The 20,416-nt window shown below is 37.4% G+C and overlaps 1 protein-coding gene across 5 annotated transcripts; it reads left to right on the top strand.

Moving 5' to 3' along the window:
- The first annotated feature begins 4,403 nt into the window (after positions 1–4,403).
- LOC127630785 (protein phosphatase 1 regulatory subunit 3A-like) lies at positions 4,404–19,760 on the top strand. Of its 5 annotated transcripts, none has more exons than XM_052108558.1 (4): positions 4,404–5,405; positions 10,565–10,605; positions 10,721–10,809; positions 18,954–19,760. In XM_052108558.1, the coding sequence occupies exons 1-4, from the start codon at positions 4,564–4,566 to the stop codon at positions 18,981–18,983; spliced, it is 1,002 nt and encodes a 333-aa protein (XP_051964518.1). In that variant the 5' UTR covers positions 4,404–4,563; the 3' UTR covers positions 18,984–19,760. The 5 variants fall into 5 exon arrangements, with proteins under 5 accessions (XP_051964518.1, XP_051964516.1, XP_051964519.1 ...); XM_052108556.1 differs by having other exon boundaries at positions 17,273–19,760; XM_052108559.1 differs by lacking the exon at positions 18,954–19,760 and adding an exon at positions 17,277–17,367.
- Positions 19,761–20,416: the final 656 nt, after the last annotated feature.

Genomic DNA, 20,416 nt, shown 5'->3' with positions numbered 1-20,416 from the left:
GGGCTTAGAAGAGGTCAGAGGTAAACTGCTTCCTTTGGGCCATTTTGAAGAATTCCTTGAGGTCAAAGCTTACATATCAATAATAACATTAGCACTGAGAGTGTCATGAATCAGCTCTCCAAGCACATACCTACACTTTCCTGTGTAATACATTAACATTTTCCCAAAGTTTAAAAAATATATATATAACTATACGTTTGTTGATGCAAAATCAAAACTGCACAAAATCTTCAGTCAGAAAAATCTAGTGGTGGGCCCCTCGTACTTTAAAAACGCTTGTTTTCATTTTCTTTTGTAGAACTTAGTCTCCAACTTATGAAATAAACAATCTGTTGAACAAGTTAATTTCAAGTGAGCAACTTGAACTTGGTGTGATAAAGAAGGAGATTAAGGCAGATGTAGGAAATCAGAGGAGAGCTTTGTTTTGAGGATGCTGGATGTAACACAAATGCATTTGAACTGTGCTATAAACACCTTGTAGGCTGAGAATTTGAAAATTATTTATTGCACATGTTTGTAGCATGTTTCTATGCTGTCAAGAGCATATTATTGTCCTGCAAGGCCCCGGGGAACTTGCCTTATTGGAGGCACCCCCTTGTTGCAGTTGCAAGATTTAAGGTCCAAATAACAAGTAATCTTTATTGCAAATATTATAAATACATTTGCATATTTGAGAAATAATGCTGGCATTACAAGAATGAGCACTTCATTTGTTTAATATATTGCGAGACAGACCAGACCACAATGTACCAGGACTAGTGTTGTACTAGGCAGGGGTAAAAAGTAACAAATTACAAATACTCAAGTTACTGTAATTAACTACTGTCCCCCAAGAATTGTGCTTTTTTTAAGTAGATTATAATGTTGTACTTTTACTTGAGTATATTTTAAGTGCTGTAACTGTACTTTACTGCTATTTTCCCACTGTCTGTGTTCGCTACTTCCCTGTCCTGATTCTATTTTTATCTATAACATGATTGGCTAGAGAGAGTCTCGTGACTCCCGCCAAATCAAATCACATGTAAAAAAACTTGAACAGCAGCTGCAGATCTGGTGCCAACTGTGGAGGATGTGGAGGATACCTCAAGCACAGTTTACTTCTGAACACCACAGCTGCAGATGAAAAGGCTTTTCGCAGTGAAAAAGGCCAGTTGCATGATTGTGTCATGTGAGTTGCTAAAGCCAGATATTAGCATTAATCCTGCCTCTATTTTGAAGAAACATATCGAGGTACATTTCATATTTCTGCTTAGATTCTGTGTGTCTATAACGTAGCATGTAGTTTAACTATATATCACTGAGATTATTGGGCTGCTGTGAGAGATTAATGCAATGTTGTCAATAGTGCTGGGCAATAAAATGATCTAGATGTTTATCAGAAAAAAGAGAGATGTCCTCGATCAAACCTTTGAGAAATGATCTATGTTTGCGTGTTTGATTGACAGATGGCTAATGTTTGAGCGCTAATGCAGTTACGTGCCTAAATGATCAAATACACTTTATAATTCCACCATTGCCCATCTTGATGAGGATTTAATTTAAATGCAGTAGTTTATGTCTAAAGTGACATAATTTAAACAGTGGGACAAAAAGCATATTTGCATCAAAATGTTGGATTTGAAGTGTACATGTAACCGAATAGAGCACAGTCTAGTCATATAAAGGCTATTAATCAAACAACATTAACAAGGAACCAAAAAAAACCACTCACTACTTTTGGCTGAATCACTTGAGTAGCTTTAAATGTATTAATGTAATAGAATAAAACACTAACTCCTCTATTGTGCAGGACAAGACATGCCAAATGATCCTACTTATTAATAATTTTTTTTGCATTCCTTGCATTGTTTGAAAATGTTTTATGCACAACAATAACTCTCTGTCAGCATTAAGGAAAATTTAGACCCTACACATAAACTAATTTTAATGTAATCGTTTCATACATTACAATTTAAAATGGTGATCAGTGTATTGAAAAATTAAAGTGTATTTTTAATCTTTTCATTTCTGTTATCATGTCACCCTTTTATTTTTTGGAATCAGATTCATGTAGTGTTTATCATAGATAAGTGATGTATTTTAAAAGTTGGCATACAGTGTTCATTATAACGCGGCATAGGTCTAGCAACTCGGTACTCAATTCTCACTACTCATGAGTACTTTTAAATGAGCTTACTTGAGTAGTTTTTTAGGACAGCTACTTTTATTCTACTCACACTACATTTTTTGGGAAGTAACAGTACTTCTACTTGAGTATGATTTTTCAGTACTCTTTCCACCCCTGGTACTAGGATATAAAAGGTAATATTTCTAATATCTCAATTTATTGCACAATGTGCCAATAAATCTAAATTTTTTGTATAAAAAGAAAGGAAAAGAAAAAGGTTTTTCTTTTCCTTAAATATATATATATATATTTAAAATAAATATGACCTGTTATGAAGGGGTGAATGCCTAAATCACCTCCTCGTCTTCAATACATATATATTCTTTAAAGTGAATTAAATCTAAACTGATCAGCATTTAACCTAATGTGATTAGTTAATTATGTATACAACATTATAACATACATATCATATTCTTGTGAGCAAATGATTAATTATTATAGTCTCTTAATATAGCTTATATGTCCTCTGTGGTTTCATGCTCATACAAGCAGTTTGAGACCAGTGACACTGTGTCTTCTGACTAAGAGGCCTAGGTCACATAGTCTGCTTCTCTAGTGTCTTCATGACCCAACAACTTCCATTTGATTATGAATGTTTCTCCCAATATAACAAGAATAATACTTCAGCTCTCTTAAGAGAAAGTAGAGTTATCTCTATGTTTTAAGTTCCAACAGGATGAGGCCAGTATCCAACAGAAGCTTTGTAGTATACGACCTTGAATAGGAGAAGCTGTGTGTTTGTTTCTCCAAGTATTTCTGTTTCAGGAGTCCAGTGCAGTTAGAATAGCAGTCTAGAGGTGGACAGCTGGAAATCAGAGACCTATGGATACCATAAAGGGAGGACTGGCCTACGACCGACTCGGAGCATTGGAGCCTATATCCAGAACTAAAGCGTCATGCAAATAGTAAATTAGATAATTGATGCACAAGATGATCAGGTTCAGAAGTGTTCTAGTTATCTATGCTTGTAACCAATCAGAATCCTAGAAGACTATAGCATTGACCTGAGTTCAGTTTGTCATTTTGCATGGGATTCTCCTGTCTACGAACCTAGAGGCTTTTATAACAATATTATAAAAAATATCATGGTTTTATTCTATTACATTAATGCATTTACATAAACAAAACTTTCTTCAGTAAAAAAACTTCAACTAATTGATTGAAACCTCGACTCCTGGTCTTCATTCCAAGCCTACTGATCTACGGGCCCAAGCTGTATTCCCCTACAGTTATGTGTTTGGAAAGTCCTTTTACAGGCTGTGTGATGTCGTAATTGGGTTCTGGGGAGAAACTAAACATGCGTCAATTAGTTTAATGCAGGAAAACCAGTATACCAATAAATACCTTTAAACAGTCTTTTTTTAATTTGATTAAATACTGAATATGGGTGGGGGCCTGGGTAACTCAGCGAGTATTGACGCTGACTACCACCCCGAGTCGTGAGTTCGAATCCAGGGCGTGGTGAGTGAATCCAGCCAGGTCTCCTATGCAACCAAATTGGCCCGGTTGCTAGGGAGGATAGAGTCACATGGCGTAACCTCCTCGTGGTCAAAATAATGTGGTTTAATAATGCTCTCGGTGGGGTGCGAGGTGAGTTGTGCGTGGATGCCGGAACAGAGTAAATCACGGTGTGATTTGGAACCCTAATGGTGCCTTGATCTTTTCATGTTTACCTCATTTGAATGGACAAAGTTTGTGTTTGATCATAGTATTTGAGGACAGTTATCAGACGTGGGCAAGCTGTTGTTTCATGCCTTGTTTATTTGATTGACAGGATTGAGGGGAAAAGATGCTTGTTAAAGTGCAGATTAACACTTTGAGTACCTCCAACATCACCTTCCTCGTCATCATAATCATCATCGACAACATATTAATAATAATGAAAACATTTATAATGACGATGATGATATTATTATTATTATTGTTAACGATAATAATTATTCGTTGCTTTTGACTTCTTTTTTTTTTTCATTCTTTTTTTAAATTTAATTTGCAGTGATTCGTTTGGATATTTACTCTCACGACATCAAAAATCAACTAAACAAATCAGCGTGACGTGCAACTTTAAAATAAAAGTAGGGGCCGGGGGCGTGTACGGTAAGGAGCGACCAACATGGAATCACGAGTAGCGAGATATTACCAATAAAGCCCATCTTCCCCCTGACCTCTGGAAAACGATGGACATGCAGCTTCCTTCTAAATTTAGACACACCTATTAGTGCCAGTGCGCTCTGAACTTCAAACTGCCCTTCTCGTTTGTGTGAATTGTTTAAGCCCAGTTCCACTGAAACGAGGTGGCAGACACTCGCGCACTGCATACGGACGCGTAACACTCGTCGCATGCTTTCTTTCAAGTTTCCTTATTATAGGCGACTGTGGAGTAAGAAACAGGCGTAATGGCACAGGGTGATAATAATTTCCTAACCATCCCCTCGCAAAATAGTATTTTCATGACAGTGAGGGCTGAGCGTTCAGTAGAAGGGAACAGCAAGCTCCTGGGCGATGAAGATGAGGAAGAAACGGAGGATGACTTTCGGCTTATACCAAGGTCCTCTCCCGTGCCCAGAAAGCGAGGACTTTCAATTGCCGATGAAACAGCGGAGTACATGCGAATTCGACTCGCGCTGCCCAGCAGAAGAGTGTCGTTTGTTGACAGCACAGGAGGCGACCTGGCTGCTGTCAGAATGTTTGTACTGTTTGATTCGGATGATGATGACGACTCAAAATGGGAGGAAGAGCAGGCGCTGAACCGAAAGGCATACCGTGAGCTCACTTACCAGGTGTCGCCAGATTTCCATGAGCTCGCGGGAACGGAGCTCGACCTCTCCGTTCACACTAACAAGGTGGAGGTGGAGCGCGTGGCATCTGTACCGGACGACCCTGTGTCTTTCGAGGTGCTGATCCGGGTGCTCAATATTTCTTTTCACAAATCAGTCTATGTCCGGTCCACAATGGACGGATGGGTCAGTCACTTTGATCATCCAGCCGAGTACGTCGAGGGCTCCAACGATGTTGAAACGGACTCATTTTCAGTGAAGCTGTCTTTCGCTTCACCGTACCTGTTCAACGGAGCGCGAATCGATTTCGTTGTGCGATATGAGACGTCAGATGGAGAGTTTTGGGCGAACAACTCCGGCAAGAATTATTCAGTGACTCTCATTCAGTCATATGAGGAAGACACTGACCAGTACACCAAGGCGGCGAATATTGAGCTAAGAGGTATCCTGAAGCCCCCAAGGTACCGGTTAGTGGGTGTCTGTTGTTGACTTGACGCTGTTGTTAGCCTAAATGTTTAGCCAAGAGTAAGGATTCTCCCGTATAAGAAATGGTTTGAGGGTAAAATCAAGTAGCTGAACAGAACTTTCGAAGAGGTAGTCCATCATTAATGGTTAGGTAAACTGTAGGTTTACATCTCACAAATTCTGATATGGTTTGCTTCATTAATACACCCTTTTAAATGATGCCATCATTTATTCACCCTCATATTGTTTTAAACCTCTATGACTTTCTTTCTTCCATGGAACACAAAAGGAGATGTTAAAGGGATAGTTCACCCAAAAATTAAAATGATCTCATCATTTATTCACCCTAATGCCACCCCAGATGTGAATTACTTTCTTTCTTCTGCTGAACACAAACACGATTTTATGAAGACTATCTCAGCTCTCTAGGTCCATAAAATGTAAGTGACCAAAACTTTGAAACTCCAAAAAGCAAATAAAGGTAGCATAAATTTTTTTAAATATGACTTCTGAAGCGATCCAATTGATTTTGGGTGAGAACTTGTCACATGCGTAAAGCGCTAGATGGCGCTAGGAAGTGTAATTGAGCTTAAAATCATGATCGCCAAGGAGATTGTTGATGTCACAGTGTTACATTTTGGTCTGTTCTCATCAAAAATCGATTTGATCGCTTCAGAGGACATTAATTAAACCACTGGAGTCTTATGTATTACTTTCATGCTTCCTTTATGTGATTTTTGGGGCTCCCAAATTTTGGTCACCATTCACTTGTGTTTTATGGACCTGCAGAGTTGAGATATTCTTCTAAAAATCTTATTTCTCATACACATCATACACAAGGGTAAATAAATTATGAGAGAATTTTCATTTTTGGGTGAATTATCCCTTTATCCTTCCTATGATCTACAGTTATTTTTGACCAGAATCACTTTTGCTGACTTAATAAAAACGATTTCCTTTATCTTAGCAGTGCAAGACTTGGTGACTTTTCCTCCACTTGCCATCTGAACATAAAAAAAAAATGGGCATGATTTGGGAATGATCTGATGTCTAAAAAAAAACGACACCTTTGGTCGTTGTTGTCAAATGTGTCGAACATCGAAAATGAATGGAAAAGACCATAACACAGAGCAATTTTTTTTAAATCTGTCAAATACAATCAACACACAGACTCCGAAATTAAAGGGTGTGACTATTAATCATACAGAGCGCAAAACACACACACACACGCACACGCTTACATACACAAAAATTAACTGGTGAGACTATAACACAGAATTTTTTTTTGTCAAATAAAACCAATAAATCAGTCACAATGCTGAACACATTAAACGGTGAGACTATAAAACATCCAGAGTGCAAAACACAAACACACACACACACACACACACACACACACACACACACACACACACACACACACACACAAGCACACACACATTAACTGGCGAGACTATAACACAGAACTTTTTTTTAAAATTATCTGCCATGGATGCATGAGTGCATTAAGACATGGCAGCATTCTTTACTGTTCTAACTGTTTTTTATTGTTTACTGTTTGTTCATTATTGCTGTTTGCAATAATGTTTACATAATACATTTTTGCAATAGAAAATTTGAAATTGCAAAATGTTTACTCTGATTCTTTGGTTTTATATTCTTGTTGAATTTTCTCATTTCTATTAACTTCAAAATCTGACACTCCAAATAAATGTACTTGCCGAAAAGCAGAACTTTTATAAATAGTAGTTTGATAATGTCTTGTAAAATATAAAATGAGGTTACAAGCAACCAGACTATACTGTAGGCGTCTTCATAGAACACTGCAGCCATCTACTGGTTATTATTTGTTGCTTCATTATTTCAAATTAATGTTATTTATATTTTGTTTACCAGATGGCAGCAATTTGCCTCCAGTATATGTCACATTATCATATTTTCTTCGTTTCAACTTTTAAAAGTGTAGGTTTATATGGTACAAAAGTTCCATAAAATAGCCTATTTGCATATGCAAATTAATGTTAAAATAGATGTAAATAAAATGAAAATAGCATATAATCCCAAAAGACCATACATTTATTGTCATTACATCAGGGAAATATTATCATGATCACGGTATGTACTGTGTTTGATGAAGCACACACTTCAGGTAAAACTGTATGTTTTTTCAGCTTTATCCAGGGATGTGGGTATTGACCCATGACCTGAATATATGGCGTAAGAACAACAACCATGGAAATAATCCGCTCTGGTGTTGTGAAACAAGCACTATCTAAGTACAGGGTACAACGTTCTTGGTATAGGCTATATTTCACTTACAGTTGAAGAGATGTAACATTTTTCTAAATGTCTTTCAGGCACACAATTACTCAATAACATGAAATATCCTTTGGCTCGTGGTGAATTTCACAGTGACAATGATAAAAAACGGTGGAATTCCAACAACAACTTCCTTGCATGTAACTAAAGCATCTAAATATTGTGTGAGCTTTGGGGTTGCAGAGTCTCCTCACCCCTTCACCCTGTTTTGGTGAATGGCAATTATTCAAGTGTGTGTGAGTAGGATGAAAATAGGACAAGGCTGGTGTCACTTTCAGCTATGGCATACCGAGATCTTACCTCTGACCTTTCTGCAGGGGTTGCTCAGTAGAGCCACAGTGAGCCGACAAAAGCAGACACAGACCCAAGATGGTTCCCTCTGATGATCCTTTAACCTGGTGTTTAACCTGGACATGCACATAATGAGCTTGTTAACACAACAAAATACCATGAAAAAGGTTTGCAGAAGAACAAAATGTGCTCCATAAAGTAATGATAGCCCCTTGTTTTCCATGCAACTCAGTTTAATAGCAAAATCCATTTTGGCATGGGTTTGTAAACCTAAAGCCATCTTTACACTGCTGAGGTGGTACAGAGTCTGCATCTGAAGTGGCATATACTTATACCAAGAAAATATGTATTTACACAGACTGTGTTTAATGCTGCTCAGTGGGAGCATACTGTAAATGCTTTTACACAGCAATTGCATAAATTATGTTCTGAGTTTAAACTTTTAAATATAAAATCATTAATATAGAAATATAAAATTAATTAAAATATGAAATTATACTTTTAAATACGAAACTATAAATTATAAAACAGTGTCAGAAATGAACTATTACTTTAAGGGGCATTTTTAACAACGTTACGAGGGATTTTTTCCCCTAACCATATAAAATATCTTCGTTTGTCAATCACATCATTATTTGAAATTTTTATGTGATAATATATACAACTAGGTCTGTAGTAGAATACTAAGATCTACCTGTATATCAGATCTTACAAATAAAATAAAAAACTGAAGAAATGAATGCAGAGGTGTCTTTTTGCCCCCACATTTAACATTTTGGGTGGATTTTTGTCCCAAGTCCCCCTTAATTTCTGGCCCTGTTATAAAACATGCAGTACGCTCTATCATGTCAACAACAAAATGTAAGGCTGCTCAGATGCTGCACTTCTTTTACACAGAACCGAGACAGCATCAGAACTGCCTTTGATTCTAGGGCCTGAAGTGAGTCCGTGCAGGTATAATTTATTCTGGCTTTTATGCAGCATTGCATCTTTATAAAGAATTTTATCAAGCACACAAAGCAGATTTATCTCGGCTGTGTAAAGACGCTGTGAAACTTAAAGGAATATTCCGGGTTCAATACAAGTTAAGCTTGTTGACAGCATTTGTGGCATAATGTTGATTATCACAAAAATGAATTTAGTCTCGCCACAACTTTTCTTTAAAAAAGCAAAAATCTTGGTTCCAGTGAGACACTTACAATGGAAGTGAATGGGGCCAATTCTTGAACATTAAAGTGCTCACTGTTTCAAAAGACATAAACAAATCTGTGTAAACATGATGTTGGTGTGATAAAATCCCTTACTAACCTTTTCTGTGTAAAGTTATAGCCAATTTTACAACTTTGTTGCGATGATGATGTACTGTCAATAAACCCTAAAATGACTGTAAAAGTGACAATTTAAACATTTTACAGCTCAAATAATACAGAAAAATTAATGGAAGTGCTTTTATAAAATTATAAGCTTCAAATTTCTGCTTTTAAACCCTCTAATAATTGTCCACATTCACTTCCATTGTAAGTGCCTCACTGTAACCCAAAATGTATTTGTCTTTTTTTTTAAAGAAAAGTTGAAATGACACATTTTTGTGCTAATCAACCTGCCACAAATGCTGTCGACTGAGCTGAACTTGGAATGAACTTGGAATATTCCTTTAAGTGAAGTCTTGATGCTCTAATTATTCTCTTATAAATTAATTATGTATTTAGAAATATTGTCATGGAACTCGAGCGATGAGCACGGACTACCTTTCCTCAAATGTCATACCTTGTTTCAGCTATTTCATTGCTCAAGCATGCTACAGTAAAATGATCACAGAACAGGATGTCAGTCGAACCCTTTTGTGCACAAAATGCTTGGAATGTGTAGTGAATGGCAGCTTTCACTCAATGAATTGGAAAAGTATCACTTGTGGGATGTAAACAAAGAGTGATTGTATTATCTCACAAGACTACATTTACATTTATGCATTTGGCAGATGCTTTTATCCAAAGCAACTTACAGTGCAATTATTACAGGGACCATCCCCCTGGAGCAACCTGGAGTTAAGTGCCTTGCTCAAGGGCACAATAGTGGTGGCCTTGGGGTTCGAACCAGTGACCTTCTGATTAACAGCCCTGTGCGTTAGCCACTACGCCACCACCAACCCAGACAATTACCAGTCTTATCTAATTATCAGACTAAAGCATCTGGTAATTAGATAGGTCATAATCATAAAATATACCATGAAAATAGTGGAGGGTGTGCTAAACTGTCTTCACCCACAAAACTGATGTCCAAAAATCTAAATTTGGAGGCAGTCAATGTCACAGAGGTTGCAGTTATTTTCGGTTCAGTCAATCGATCATGCTTAACCCTGACCAATTAATTATGTTGGTTAACATTTGAGAGCAACTAACAGGCTTCTGTATGTAATTGATTTTGGATTGCACCTAAAAAATACGTATGTGTTTTATACTTTTCCTTTATTTATATTTAACTTATACTGTATATGGGCTGCTGAATAATGATTTTTGTTTTGTGTATGTGTGTGTCTTCATTCTAGATCGGACATTGACTACGATAACTCTTATGACAAAGATGATGGTATGTAGTATGTAATTAACTTAATGACTTCATCCAGTACCTTATTCATGTTAGGATAAATACTACAAACAAATGGCAAGTTAGTCATTTTCAGATTGCTCTGTGGTTGTTTTAGCACACTTGAGCAGCAAAGACTGTGAATCATTGGATGTTCAGACTGCTTGTGCACAGCCGATTATAGTCCAGCCAGAGATCGACATTGAGGTGAGTGAGGTTTGCTTAATAACCTCTACTGGAATAACCATTGGAAAAAGCCACAATTTGTCACAGTATAGTTAACAAAGACAAAGGTTTTTAAAAAGGTTGCTTTCCCTCTCCTTACTCTAACCTTTAACAGATGTCCATGACCTTTTTTTGACAACATTTTCTTTATTTATTTTTTTAGGTTAGTGTTTCCCAGGTCTTTGAGAGTGTTTTGAAGGATGATATAGGAGAGACCTACATTTACAGTGGAAGTCAGAATTTTACATACCATAGCCAAATACATTTAAACTCTGTTTTTCTCAATTCCTGACATTTAATTGTAGAAAACTTTCCCTGTCTTAGGTCAGATAGGATCACTACTTTATTTTAAGAATATGAAATGTCAGAATAATAGTAGAGAGAATTATTTATTTCAGCTTTTATTTCTTTTATCACATTCTAAGTGGGTCAGAAGTTTACATACACTTTGTTGGTATTTTATTAATATTAAAATTGTTTACCTTGGGTCAAACATTTTGGGTAGCCTTCCACAAGCTTCTCACAATAAGTTGCTGGAATTTTGGCCCATTCCTCCAGACAGAACTAGTGTAACTGAGCCAGGTTTGTAGTCCTCCTTGCTCGCACATGCTTTTTCAGTTCTGCCCACAAATTGTTTATTAGATTGAGGTTAGGGCTTTGTGATGGCCACTCCAATACTTTGAATTACCTTAAGCCATTTTGACACAACTTTGGAGGAATGTTCGGGGTAATTGTCCATTTGGAAGACCCATTTGCGACCAAGCTGTTGCTTTAGTATATTCACATAATTTTCCTTCCTCATGATGCCATCTATTTTGTGAAGTGCACCAGTCCCACCTGCAGCAAAGCACCCCCACAACATGATGCTGCCACCCCCCATGCTTCCCGGTAAGGATGGTGTTCTTTGGGTTGCAAGCCTCATAATTTTTCCTCTGAACATAACGATGGTCATTATGGCCAAACAGTTACATTTTTGCAAAAAGTAAGATCTTTGTCCCCATGTGCACTTGCAAACTGTAGTCTGGCTTTTTTATGGTGGTTTTGGAGCAGAAGCTTCTTCCTTGCTGATCAGCCTTTCAGGTTATTTCAATATAGGACTTGTTTTAGATACTTGTCTACCCGTTTCATCCATCATCTTCACAAGGTCCTTTTCTGTTGTTCTGGGATTTATTTGCACTTTTCACACCTAATTACATCTTCCTGAGCGGTATGATGTTCGCGTGGTCCCATGATGTTTATACTTACATACTATTGTTTGTACAGATGAAAGTGGTACCTTCAGGCTTTTGGAAATTGCTCCCAAGGATGAACCAGACTTGTGGAGGTCCACAATTGTTTTCTGAAGTCTTGGCTCATTTCTTTTGATTTTCCCATGATGTCAAGCAATGGGGCACTGAGTTTGAAAGTTGGCCTTAAAATACATCCACAGGTACACCTTCAATTCAGTACACCTCCTTTCAGAAGCTAATTGACTGAAGGCTTGACATAATTTTCTGGAATTTCCCAAGCTGCTTAAAGGCACCGTTATCTTAGTGTATGTAAACTTCTGACCCACTGGAATTGTGATGTAGTAAAGTGAAACAATCTGTCTGTAAAAAATTGTTGGAAAAATGACTTGTCATACACAAAAGAAGTGTATGTAAACTTCTGACTTCAACTGTAATTAGTCAATTGAATTGGGTAAATCTAATCACTAAAACAATTAAGTAAAATGAAAGGTACAAAAATATTAAACAAATATGTTAGGTAATAAATTATAAAAAAATTATAATCACATCTGACAATTTGCTCCAGTAAAACTGACAACTTGCCTAGTTAAATCTAACTTCATAAGCTAGTTAACCCTTACCTTCATAGATCTGAATAGATTCTTAGGTTGTTTCAACACTAACAGTGAATCTTCGTATCTTGTTACTATCTGTGGTAAAAGGCTGCTATTTATTTATCAGAAATGTTATATATGTTTTTATTTTCTTTAAAGGAATACTCCGGATTCAATACAAGTAAGCTCAATCAACAGCATTTGTGGCATAATTTTGATTACCTGGGTAGCTCAGCGAGTACTGACCCTGACTACCACCCCTGGAGTTGTGAGTTTGAATCCACGGTGTGCTGAGTGACTCCAGCCAGGTCTCCTAAGCAACCAAATTGGCCTGGTTGCTAGGGAGGGTAGAGTCAACTGGGGTAACATCCTGATGGTCGCAATTAGTGGATCTTGCTCTCAATGGGGTGCATGGTAAGTTGCGCGTGGATCGCAAGGAGTGGCATGAGCCTCCATATGCGGAGTCTCTGAGGTGTCATGCATAATGAGCCATGTGATAAGATGCACAGATTGACGGTTTCAGAAGCGGAGGCAACTGAGACTTGTCTATTATGCTTAACTTGTATTGAACCAGGAATATTTCTTTAAAGCTGCACTATGTAAGATTTTTAGGATAAAAATGAACAGATTGCCATTAATGATTGAGGACATCAACAATCAGTGTTCAAAACAATGTCCTTACCCTGATTCACAACAGTAAGCCTATAAAAACTATTTGTATTTTGAGCTGTCAGGTTCAATTCTCTGGCTTATGACATTCATCCTTGCGTCATTACGTCATTACGCATACACAGGAAAGAAGTGCCAGCTGTCTCATGTTCCGACTGGAGAAACTAACTACGCTGTTCAACTCAGTTCATTAACACTTACACAGTTCAGGAGAGCATCATTGCTAGATGGATGTCTGTTTGTTATCCATTTGGCAAAGTTGTTTACCTGCTATAATGCTTGGATATGTTTTCTGGTAGGGTTGTTGAAGCTTATATTGCTTGTCATGCTTTTATGAATCGAACATTACTCGCGTATTAACTGATCGCGATGTATCTACGTTGTCTGGTGAAGTTACTGTGACATTTTGAATATGTATGACTTCTAAATTTGACTTCTTGTAATTGTTATTTTTCATATTTAAGCATATTATTTTTACATTTAATAAAGTATATTTTATCCTGATTATTATTGAATCCTCATTTTATGTTTTTAGTTTACCCTGTTATTGTGTGCATTGCATAGACATGCTATTGTTGTAACTGAGGCTGGACAATATAGTATAAAAATAATAAAGACTTTTATTGAACTTGGATCACCCAAATCACGAGATGAACCTCTCAAATTGAAAATTGTAGTACAATTCAAACATTAAGTAGATAAAACACTTGAATAATCATATTAAGATCTACTGGTCATGGCTGAGGAGAGTCCCCATTATCTATTTAAAAGTGCTTTGAGGGTAGTGTCAGAAAAGCAATTTAAGTGTAAATTTAATTCAGATAGGTAAATAAGACTGTAGTTTATCTTAATAAAAGCAGGTAATATTCCCGTTTAAAATGTTTAATCGTATAGCATAATATCAACATGAAAATAGCACTGTAATGGGGTAAGGATGGGCAAGGAGGAAGCAGGAACCAGCTGAACAGTCAACGTAAGTTTTATTAACATAAATGAACTCAAATCAACTTAAACACAAACACACCATGGCCGCATGTGGTTCTTTCCCTCTCGAACTGGCACCTCCATCTCGCCTTCATCCCCCTCCTTGCTGAATAGCCAGTTTCAGGGCTAATCACACTCCTCCATTGCCTGACTCAGGTCGGGGAAACACCCAGCATGTCGTACACCACTGCCTTCCTGAAGAGGGGGTGTTGCCCTTCTGGCCATGCCTGCCGGCAGGTCTTCTCCGCATTTCTGGAGCCCTGGGAGAGTCGAGGGGAGGGAAAGTGGAGAGGGAAAGAGCCAGGTAGAGTGACAGAGAAAGAGAGGAGAGAGAGAGAAACAACCTTGCCGGTCCCCAGACACACCGTCGCCTGGTCCTCTGCCACTCTTCAGACCTCTGGCGGATGGCAGCGAGTCGTCCTCCAATGGAATGGCTCCTCTCCTTTCTCTGCAGATGACAGCGGTTCCTCCAACACTTGGCAGCTGGCAGCGACCCCTCCATCCCCAGACAGACGGCCGTGGCTGCTCCCCTGACGGATGGCAGTGGTAGGGACTCCGCGACTGCACATCCCTCCTCCTTCCTGGGTTTTGGACCAATGTAACAGGGTAAGGATGGACAAGGAGGAGGCGGGAACCGGCTGAACAGTCAACGTAAGTTTTTTATAATATAAATGAACTCAAATCAACTTAAACACAGACACACACACCGCAGATGCATGTGGCTCTCTCTTTCTCTCGAACAGGTTCCTCCGGCTCGCCTTTATCCCCCTCGCAGCTGATTAGCCCGATTCAGGGCCGAGAGTGTGTCCTAAAGGCTTGCCCCTCCCCTCCTCCTCATCACACGCATGGTATGACTCTGGCTCTAGTCATGATCACACACAGTCGATGTCAGTGTGGCTCAAATTGGGAGATTCATCCACCAGAAGAGCAGTGCCGAAACACGACTGACGTAATTTATTATTCCGCTAATTGCTTGAAATTTTAAGTTTCAACCACAGATGACGCTAGAGAGCACAAAGTTACACAGTGTAGTTTTAATAAGTAATCTGATTCCATCTGATTTTGTTTATACTTATAAAGGTCTTCTGTCTGTCACTATTGCAACTGGTGCAAAGCTGAAATGTTTTCCATAGCCACCCAGTTTAAAGATAACTCAAGATGTATAATTAAACTTTAACTCATTGATTGACTTTGTCCGTTTAACTCTAAAATAAAACAAATACATGAGTAAAAATAAAAAACTGATATTGACAAATGTAATCATAGCTGCATACTCATGCAAGATAAATATTGCTTCTTAAAATTCCTGACATTTCACTGCTCAGATAACCACTCAATTGTGTCCATTTATAGTCTGTCGAATAACTGAGTCTGGTATTTACAACAATAGCATCACATCTCTGTGTCTGGTTTGTTTGTCAACATTTACAATGAAAGGAAAGGCCTTTTATTATTTCTTTACCAGAATCCTAAGTCCTATTAAACCTTTACAAAAATATGTTGTTTAATTTATGATTCAGAATATATGTTAGGTCATGTAACATGCATCCTGTCATGACCTATAAGACATTAAGGTCCACCATGTAGTTGTTTAATTTTCATTCATTTTCAAACAAAAGCAACATACTTTAAATATTACGTCAAAATTCAGTTGGTTTAGATTTTTAACACATTCAGGTGAAGGTGGACCATCTTGAGACTTGGCAAGGACCTGTTTGATGGAAAACAAAAAACAAACTTAAGTGAACTATTAAAAAACACAAAAAAGCCAGCATTTGAGAAATAATACCTTAAACAGACCATTTTTTTTGTGATTGGCATTTTTAGGTCCATTTATTTTCTGTGAAAATATTGTCAGTATCATGGCATGTTTTACTTTGAGATGTGCACAACTTAGCATTTTCAGCACCACTTTTTGTTTATAACTTTTTTTTATCATTTGTATTTCTGACACAAGCATTATTAACTATTTAAGGTTTTGTTTTACCTAACCATACACTGTGAGACTTTCCAATAGGGTAATCTTGCCTCAGCTGCATGGCCTTGCTGGAAAAGAGCCAATGGGAATTTGCACAAACATCATGCCAATTCAAATCACTGCACTTTGCATTTTGGGTAGTTTTAACTATTTCTCTATTTTTTAACATATCGTGGGACAGATCCTCTTAAATTAGAAAATAGTTAATACATTATAGCTACAAATTGTGTGTGTGTGTGCGTGCGTGCACGTGCGTGCGTGTGTTTCAAAGTGGTCCACTAACAGTACACTGAATAAATGTAAAGAAAATATACATTATTTAACAACACTGAATCAACCTAAATACATTAGGTTACACCAACAAAACTCTTTTTTTTTTTTAAGGTTGTATCAGGTACAAATACACTCAAAGAATATTTTAGCCAATTTTTAAGATTTATCCATTTCAATTGAATAACAAATTTCCATCTAATTGAATTGAATAGTCTTGAAGAAAATGTCATTAATAAAACTTGCATTTTGTAAGATTTATATATTTTATTTAGTTAAAGATTAGGCAATTCAATTAGATGGAATTTTTTTATTCAATTGAAATGGATAAATCTTGAAAATAGGCTAAAAAAAAGAATTATTATAGCTTTCTAACGTATCAATTGCAGGTTACCACTTTTTCCAGTGGATGATAATTAGTGAAGATAATTAAATATGTCTAAATATGAAACAACAGCATGGATCATTAAAAACTTAACTATACATATATGAGTGGATCTTACACTATTTAAAAGTCAGTAGTAATTCATATTCATAAATGCTGTGTGCCATGTAACAGAACATTGTTTGGTGTTTTTGATTGTTAAAAAGACTCAGGCCATGTCCACACTAAGACGTTTCCAGATGAAAACTGTTTTCTGTTTCCTAATGTCATAATTTTCCAAATTGTGCAGTACTAAGCTTTTTATATATATATATGTACATTTTCCTCTCTGATGCAGACAGCCATGAATTTGTCCAGTTTTCCACAGTCCATCAGGCATTTCTTAACAACAGGATGTCCTCCATCCACTACAAATATTCCCTATGGAGAACCACTTCTGCTAGAGTCAATTTTGTCCAGTAATTCACCACAAACAGAAGAGTCTGAAACAACGGGTGAAATTATTCAACAGTTATCAGTACTTGACCAAAGATCACATATATATCAACAGTTTTCTGAACCTCAAGATCAAGTCTTAAGTCTATAATGTTGTCTCTTCATTGTCTCCTAATATCCTTGTCTTCTTCAATGATGAGACATCAGAGAATGATTTTGAGGAATCTCTTAAATCTGAACCTCATCCACATAAAGATGATTTCCAGTCTGAGATTTCATCACAAGTGACTTTTGAGTTTGGCCAAACCTCAATTGCTGGGCTTCCGGGCAGAAGGTATAAAAATGTTAAAGGAGAAGAAAGATGTTGAGGAAATACAGTTAGAAATCAATGAGACAGAGGCAGACATGCTGGAACAGCAAATCAGAAAATCGAGGATGAACAGACAAACGCTTACTTTCAAATGTTGGATGAAGCAGTGTAGCCTCATTCCTCAATTAACATTAATAATGATGATGCAACTGGTGGTACACTTCAATCTCACTGTGGATGCAGACAGTTACTCTGAGAGCTTACAGCACCCTCTGGGGGAAGCATCTCATGAACAGGAATTACAAGTCAGCTCTATGGTGAGAGCCGAGACCACAAAGGTGGTTGAAGTGATGCTCACAATGGAAAGCACCAGGATGGGTGATGAGGAAATGGCTGGTTTGGTGGTTTTCTGTCTTGCAGTCACCAATTCAGGTCCCATAAGACTGGACAGAGAAACCCGGAAACCTTTCAACCTGAGCTAACCACAACACAACATCAGATAGACTTGATCTGGAGGAGAGTGGGTTTGCCTCAGTCTTGCCTGAGGATACAAACGGTAAACAAACCATTACCATGTCTACTCCAGACCATCAAAAAATAAACAGGAAAAGTCAGGACTGGTCAGCATTTCTGGAATGACATTTATAGCCTCTGATTTCACCTTCAGTCTTCGTCATTTATATGTTCTATCCTCAACAGAAGATGATATAACTTACCATAATTCTTTCCAGAGTGATGAACTGACTGCTGTTACAAAGCAAACATGTTAAGACTCAGAAACCCAGACACCACTGCTTAGAGAAAGCACAAACATATGTGAAATATCAAAGGGTCAGACCAAGGTAACTCTGGACAAGTCTCTGATTGCCTCATTCACTTTCTTCAGTGCTGTTGTCTGCATTGCTGCTGGGATTCAAGAGCCCAGCATTTTCCTGTTTGTGGGATTATTCTTATTGTCCCTCTGTTTCTGGTGTTTCTTTGTAGCTTTTCTTTCTCCTCCATCCCTTACTCCTAAAAAGCCTTAAGACATTACATTCTTCTTTTCTCTATTGTGCCTTGATGAATTCCAACAATAAGTTTAATATAAACCAAGCTGGTGTTATATTTGTGTTTATATAAATGTAAATAGAGCAGTAGTAATAGTTTTTGTGTTTTTGAATTTAGTAGATGAAGTCGTATGCGGTTTTCCAGAATCGGGCCAAATGGTTCTCATTGTGGATCGGCACTGTTCCAGGCTTGTTGGCACAGTTATGTTTTTTGTTTTCCACTGTAGTGCTGCAAAAACAAGATCAGAATGGACTGATTGGGCACGTGAACAATCGGGAGTCGCCACATCACTACATCCACCAAAGTAGTTGGACTTTACTAAACCGTGCTCAAGTGGAAATGCTACTGGAACCATTACTCACCATGCTCAGAAGCGTTCGGCCCAATGGCTTTGACCTATTTTATAACTTCCAGACTTCCAGCATATAATTTCCAGTGGTTATTATAAATAAAAAATAATAGTACGAGCAGACAATGTGTGTTTTAGCTGAATGACATTACTATATTCATTTTCATTATTTGTCATTGGCAATATGGCTCAACTTTACTGTAATTATTTACACTCACCAATATTTTTGTCAGTTGTTTTTGTTTCTGTTGAGCAAATCATACTGCCCCTAAAAACATGCATTTGGTTTATTTGAAACTTGGATGACTTGAGGGTGAGCGTAAGTAGGTTTTATGTTTGAAATTATGTAGACTGACATGAGACTAAGCAAACAGCCCAAAGTGATTGCTGAGAAATTCAGAAAAGTTTAAACTTGTAAGAGTTTAAAACAAACAATTAAAATTAAGGGCTTACAAATTAAAGGTGACAAAGTGTAAATCTCTATAGACATTGGGCTTGTATATTAATTTACTGGACTGCACTGTGAAACTGGCGTGTGTGACATTGTATATGGATATGTATATGATCTTTGTTTAACCTAGATTACACAAATATTTTGCCTGTAAACCTAAAATTATAAGTTTTTATTTTTTAAATGTGTTACATTTTTGGATTATTCAACAATAACGTGGGTTAAAGAAACATTAGAGCCAAGTAAATGTACTACTTAAAGGAGTAATCTGTAACATTGTCATCAAGCGTTTAAAATGGGTACTGCAGTCAAAATTCAAAATATTGGAGGGAGTTGTCTCCCCCGCTCCTCCTCTGTAGACTCGAAGCTCACGCGGATTGCCAGGTTGAGGACAAGCAACAGAAAAGAACAAACTGACAATGGCAAGCGACAAGCCTTCCACTGTAAATTGATCAGCTAATTTATAAATTTGCAATGTTTTTATTGTTTGCAAATTATAAACCCGCTCATGTGGATTTGTTATAACTGTCAATGTTAGCTAGATGTCTTGCTGGCTTCCATGGCTGCAGCGCTGTGTTTGCCGCTAACTTGTATCAAATCTGGCAACCCGGGGTGTCGAAATACTATTGGTGAGTGGGCAGTGGGCGGGATCACACAGGCAGGCACAAACAGAGATTCCGGCCCGGAACAAACATTTCAAAGTATAATATACTGGCTGTAGCATTGTTTTCGGAGAAGCCATTATTTCAAATCTCTGATAACATTATGATAAATGCATGCTTTTGTACAATAAATATATTACATATTGCATTTTTAAGAGCTGCATCTTCTAGTCTCAAAATTAGCACAGGTCAGTCACTGAGACAAGGATATGGCTTTTGCAGTGCAC

The sequence above is a fragment of the Xyrauchen texanus genome, chromosome 37, assembly GCF_025860055.1.
Source record: "Xyrauchen texanus isolate HMW12.3.18 chromosome 37, RBS_HiC_50CHRs, whole genome shotgun sequence".
In the NCBI taxonomy this organism is placed as follows: Eukaryota; Metazoa; Chordata; class Actinopteri; order Cypriniformes; family Catostomidae; genus Xyrauchen; species Xyrauchen texanus.
The sequence above is the reverse complement of the archived record's forward strand: the minus strand, read 5'-3'. Positions and strand labels throughout refer to the sequence as shown.